The sequence below is a fragment of the Nannospalax galili genome, unplaced genomic scaffold (genome assembly GCF_000622305.1).
Source record: "Nannospalax galili isolate Female #2095 unplaced genomic scaffold, S.galili_v1.0 scaffold589, whole genome shotgun sequence".
Taxonomy (NCBI): Eukaryota; Metazoa; Chordata; class Mammalia; order Rodentia; family Spalacidae; genus Nannospalax; species Nannospalax galili.
This window is the reverse complement of record NW_008360324.1, coordinates 563,736-569,793: the sequence shown is the minus strand read 5'-3', so window position 1 is coordinate 569,793 and position 6,058 is coordinate 563,736. Positions and strand designations below refer to the sequence as shown.

Here is a 6,058-nt window from a genome sequence, read left to right as displayed (position 1 = left end):
ATACAGGCATACAGTATGTGACAAAGTGCCAAAACAGTTTAACATTTCCATCTCCTAAAACATGCTTTTAAAAGTTTTCACTACAAGCCAGGCAGGGTGGCTCACACCTTTAATCCCAACGATGGGAAGGCAGAGGCAGGTGGATCTCTGTGAGTTCCAGGTCAGCCTGGTCTACCTAATGAGTTCCAATCCAGCCAGGACTGCATAGTGAGACTCCATTTCAAAAACAAAAAAGTAGCTTTTACTAAACACATAATAATTATATATATTTGTGAAGTACATGTGATGCGCGTTTTTTAACATTTCTTTATTTTATGCACACACACACACATCCCGAGGCATGCAAGTGAATGTCAGGGGGAAACTTTCAGGAGTCAGTTTTCTCCTTCTAGTATATGGGTTCAGGAAATTGAACTCATCACGCTTGGCAGTAAGCATATTTATCCGCTGAGCCATCTCACTGGCCCACATGTGATACTGCAATACATGTATTTAATATGCACTGATTAAATCAGGGTAATGTTTTTATTATTTTAGATTTGGAATCTTATCAAGAGATCTCTTTTAAAAGATTTTATTTATGTGTATGTGTCTGTGTGTGCATGCGCATACGTGTGTGTTACACATGTGGGTGCCTACAGAGACCAGAAGAAGGCATCATATTCTCCTGGAGCTTGAGTTACATGCAGTTGTGAGCCACCCGAAGTGGGTGCTAGGAACTGAACTCGGGTCCTCTGGAAGAGCAGGAAGTGCTCTTAACCAGCTCTTAAGCACTGAGCCATCTCCCAGCCCCTTATGAAGAAATTCGTAAGATGCTTATTTGAAACTCTGCCTATGAGGTTTCCCTATGGTGTCTACAATATGCATTTAAGATCTATCTATATAAGAGTGCATTTAATTCTGGCGGATACGGAGCAGAGAGCACATGCTTTCAAGCTTCAAACCTTCCTGTTGAATCAGTTTTGCATATCCCGTTTAACTCAATTGTCTCTTAATAGCAAGACTCTGGACCTCGTTAGCATTATGAAAGTTCAATTCCTATTGTCATGTGTAATTGTCCTCACCTACTTTTTATTGGAATTCAGTTGGATTTTATAAAGTTGTTGAGTTTTTCAGACAAAAGTGTACATAATATATAATTTGTCACTGATATAAGATGGGATGAGTGGGGCTGGGCTGTAACCCTGTGGTAGAGTTTGTGCCTAGCAGTCATGAGGCTGTGGGCTTGATTTTAGCACCAGAAGACAAAAAGGGGAGGGGCATTTTGCTCTAGTGTAGCCGTGGACTAAATAGACATGCTTTGTGACTTCGACTGCCTCTATATCTAGGCTTCAAGAAATATGAATGATGTGCTTGGCGTGGTGGTACACGCCTTTAATCCCAGCACTCCGGAGGCAGAGGCAGGTGGATCTCTGTGAGTTCAAGGCTAGCCTGGTCTATATAGTGAGTTCCAGGCCAGCTGGGGCTACAGGGAGACACTGTCTCAAAAAGACCTCCCCCCAAAAATATGAATGATGCATTTATATCGAGAACCATAGAATTAAAGCAGTAAATCCAACAAAAGGTTAAATTATTTGTATTAAAGGTGAGAAAATTAAACCAAGACTAAATGAAAGAAGACTTATCTCAGGCTACAGGACTGTTGATAGCCAGGATAAGAGTGTGGGTTGGAGCTAGGTGTGGTGGCTCACACCTGTAACCCTAGCCCTCAGGAGGCTGAGGTGGGGGTCTGCCAGAAGGAAGCTCAAAGCCAGGGTGGTCTACATAGCGAGCTCTAGACTAGCCAGAGTGACATAGTAAAACCCGTCTTAAACAAAGAAAAGGAAAAAATAAAAACCCAAATAAAACAGCAACAAAGAATGTGAATCATCTGAATACAATGTTTCCTTTACTCCCTGCTCAGCTTTAGGTAAGCTACCTGCTTACCTATTAAAGTTTAGATCTGAATGGGTGGTGTCATGTTGTCTAGTTAGCTTTGTGGAGGTCAGCCCGCCTCTGTACTGCCATAGATGACTAAGTAAATGATGCTTACTTTCCAGCCCTGCTTCCTGATTGGACCACTTGCCTGAGAAATTGTATAGGAAATTATGATCCAAGTTCCATACCTAATAGGGTTTTCCCATAGTCCTGAACTCTGAGCTTAGCAGAAGACAACGGTTTGGGTCTTTATGTATTGCTAGTAGGATTGTATAATTCTTGACTCTGCTAGAAAATCTTCTAGGACTACAAGAATTACCATGACCTTTCTTGACAAGAAGACTTGCAAGGCAAATTTTAGGACAATCCAAGCAAAACAGTTAAAATTAGTACAGTGAAACCTGTAAATGATGGGGGGGTTAATCTAGGAAACTACTAGAAAGAAAAGAAATGAAGTTCTATGGCTAGCCAAAACTGACAAAGATCTTTTCTATACTTGTATCTATTTCTGACAGATTTAATGATTAAAATTATTAACTTAGGAAACAGGACTGCAGCCTAGTGATAGAGTGCCCGACTAGCATGTACAAAGCCCTGGGTTTAATCTTTAGCACCATTAAAATAAAAACCGAAAAGATTATTAATCAAAAGTCTATTTTCTTCTGAAATTAGGGTTTCATTCATTCCATGCTGGCCTCAAAACTTAATATGTAGTGAAGGATGGCTTTGAACTTCTGATCTTCTGCACCACCATGCCCAGTTTTATACAGTCAAACTTGGTGCTTCATACACACTAGGCAAATGCTCTACTGATCGAGTCACATCCCCATCCCCTTTCTTCTGACGTTGCATGTAGAATGTTTGCATGTAAGTCATATGGCCCACTATCATGTGTCCACTATGTCTATGATACTGGGAAGCAGCAAAACCATGTAATAATTCAGACACTGTATTTAAAATACTTCAAAAATGGATCAAAGTTATTCGTTTCAGTGAAAAATTAGCAAGTAGGGGGTCAAACCTGGGCTTTGCAAAGTTCTAGTGTAAAAAGTGCATGTCTATGGGCTAGGTTACAGTGATTGGAGGAGGAGGACTTTCTACTTCCTCTCACCCACACTATCCTTTTCTTTTGATGATCACAGACCATTGGGTGTCTGCAAATCCATGTTTTCACAAGGAGGAAGTCGGAAGTAGTTGGAGCGACGGAGTCTCCTTGGAGGCAGACCCGCCATCTGCCGGCAAAGTTCATCTAGAAGAAAAGCAGAGCATCTTGTTTGAAGGAAAAGAGAAGAGTCCATAGTACAGAGTAGTAAAAACAGCAAAGAGGAAAAGATCTGGGTTGAAACCTCAACTCTGCCCCTTACTGGTGATTTATCACTTGCTAGAAAGTGTCTTTCCTTTTTTATTTATTTATTTTTTAATTAAAAAAAGATTTTATCTATTATTTTTATTTTATGTGTATGAGTGTATTGCCTGCATGTAAGTGAGTGCACCTGTGTTGTGCAATGCTGGGGAGGTCAGAAGAAGGCCTCCACATCCCCTGGAACTGGAGTTAAGGACAGTTCGTAGCCGCCATGTGGGTTCTGGGAATCGAGCCCAGGTCCTCTGCAAGAGCAGTCAGTGCTCTTAACCACTGAGCCCTTCCAGCGTTATAAGATCCTGACTGTCCCTTTCTGTAAACTAACAAGATCTACCTCAGTGGTGTATTTATGAATATTAGGATGGAATAATGTGTTCAAAACTAGTTTCCTTTATAAACCCAGCTCCCAATTCTAGCCATGGATGTGCTACATAGAAAAATGGAGTCATTCAACCTGGGTTTAGGTGTTTACTATGGCTGATTGCAGTAAATCCCCTGAGATACTTGAAAGTGCCTAGAGTTCCAAATACCCTAGTCAGTGTCAAGGTGTTTCCCTTGCAGGTGGCTTGCACGAAGTCAATAGGGACAAGCAGCAAGTTTCCTTCTGCGAAATTCACTATCACTCTTACTCATGAACTCAGGGCAAAGCCGGCTGCTGAGTCAGAAAAGTCTCTGTCTGTGGTGTTGTCACCAACCACAGACATCATTTGGGGCTGCCCACCGGGAAGGTGAGAAGTATGTTTATTCCCACCATGCATGGTCAGTAGCCACACATTTTGGACCTTTGAAAATTGTTCTTGTAACATCTTTCTACTTAACCTCTGAAATTTTACAACAAGCAATATAAATGGTTCCTGGAATTGGGGAACTGTGTACAATGTCTAAATGTCCTATCTTTTTTTTATGGATCTCATTCAAGCCTGACTGTTTCCAGATTCGTGTGTGTGTGTGTGTGTGTGTGTGTGTGTGTGTGTTCTTTCTAGAGCTATGAACATGGCTGATGATCAATGATTATCTGTAATGGCTGACTTGTCCAGTTCCCAGAATATCTGAAAGATGACTTTCAAAACAGCCTGAACTTAGAAAGGTCTCACTATAGGAGAAGTTGGAGAGTTGCCTTCTAGTTGGAAAGGGATCTAGGGTGTATTTGCATTTTAACCATGTTGCTTTACTTGGATTGTTTATTTGGGATAACTGTCAACAGGGGCTGAAGGAAGATTGGAAGCCTAGTGCCCTCTTTCAGAACCAAACCTTGGATCTTTTAGCTTTGTTACTCTATTTGCCTCTCCTATTACTGTCCCTGCCCTCTGAACCCTGACATCGCCTTACCTTTCATAACTTCATGTTCTTTACAGACAAGACGGGAGCAGATCTCATTGTTGATGATGTACATGCGTCGTAAACTGCCGAAGTCCGATGTCATAGTAAGGGAAGAAGACAAAAAAGCCTTTAGAGGGTCGAGCCGGGGTCCCTGATACCTCTTCAACTCCTTATTCCTGACTGTTCTCAACTTATCTAGATTTCCTGAGGTATGTCAGACTTCTCTTCTTTCCCTTACCAGAATATCAGGGATGGAAATGGTTTTAATTACAAAAACAAAACACAAATAAATGATATCAATTATTCTTCTTAATGGCGCTTGGCAAATTTTCCTTTGAGTCAAGCCCAGTGCTCCTTTCCTTTGTTTTCCACTTCGGAGCTGGGCCTTTTGCTTCAGTTTCTTTCAGTCCAGGCAACACAGCAGTATTTCCCTCCTGACCACCTCATAGCCCTCACCTTCACTGGCATTTATTAGCCTGCTCTATGAATACTTCAACCCACATTCCAATGTCTAGCCAGCACCTTCAGGAATGGCTAGGAAGATTATGCTAGTAGCTTCTGCCCTTTAAAAATTACAGTTCCATAGCGAGTGCTCATGAAATAGCTACCAACACACTAAAGAATATTAGCATGGAAAGTGCCTCTGGGCATTCTGGGATCTCTTACCTGGTAAAGCAGATCTGATGAACGCATTGTTTGACTGGTCGATGTACAGAATATAGCCTTGTGCAAGCAAATTTCTCATCCCGACACTCTGAAGAAGCCCAACACACACAAAAAATAATGAGGTTCAAATAGAAACAGCACAAACCAAGGATTTAAAGGAGTTGGGAGAAGACAGAATGAGGAAAACAGAGTTGTCTCTACAGAAACCAGTCTATATTGGGGCATGTCCTTCTTACTACCCAAAGTGGAGTAGGAGGAAATTGACTCAAATGAAATTTAGGTACTTCCCTACCTGGAAGCAGAAGTCGATAAAATAACCTCTGATCTCTGAGGACTCTTCTAGGAAAAAAAAAAAAAAATCTTTCTAGGATTATTCAGGTGTCATGTAAAAATTACACTGAAATCTGACTGTTTCATTCTGAAGAATGAGAATTCTCAGGCGGGGCTCTGTTGCTTTGTTCCATCTGTTTTCAATTTTTAGCTGCAGCTTAAAATCATCAGTATATTACAATAATCAATTTCAACCATGACATTCATGGTAATATGGAGTCTACAGTCAAGCTGATTTATTTCCCAAAGCATTTAGCACCAAATAAAGTCCAATGGTAGTTTAGGAAGGGAGAGTGGTTTGAGGACCATGCCTACGATAGCCTCGTCTTTCCCTGTAACTTTTAGGATTGAAGTTCAATTTTGAAAGAAAGGAAAAGAAAAGGAAAGGGAAGGGAAAGAAAGGGAGAGGGAAGGGAGGGAGGAAGGGAGGGAGGGAGGGAGGGAGGGAGGAAGGGAGGAAGGGAG

At 41.3% G+C, this 6,058-nt stretch overlaps 2 protein-coding genes across 5 annotated transcripts in view; one reads left to right on the top strand and one right to left on the bottom strand.

The window, feature by feature from the left end:
• Positions 1 to 712: 712 nt before the first annotated feature.
• The window catches only part of Mfap5 (microfibril associated protein 5), a 19,232-nt gene continuing 13,886 nt past the window's right edge, over positions 713 to 6,058 (bottom strand). For all 4 annotated transcript variants that reach the window (XM_017796188.2, XM_029559862.1, XM_029559861.1 and 1 more), the window contains 3 exons: positions 5,264 to 5,351; positions 4,607 to 4,680; positions 713 to 3,166 (listed from right to left, as the gene is read on the bottom strand). In XM_017796188.2, coding sequence (XP_017651677.1) covers positions 3,054 to 3,166; positions 4,607 to 4,680; positions 5,264 to 5,351 — 275 coding nt within the window. In that variant the 3' untranslated portion in view covers positions 713 to 3,053. The remainder of the gene's footprint in view (positions 3,167 to 4,606; positions 4,681 to 5,263; positions 5,352 to 6,058) is intronic.
• Positions 4,786 to 6,058, top strand: part of Rimklb (ribosomal modification protein rimK like family member B) — a 125,374-nt gene continuing 124,101 nt past the window's right edge. The window contains exon 1 of the mRNA XM_029559860.1: positions 4,786 to 4,806. The gene's annotated coding sequence lies outside the window, so the exon portion shown is untranslated. The remainder of the gene's footprint in view (positions 4,807 to 6,058) is intronic.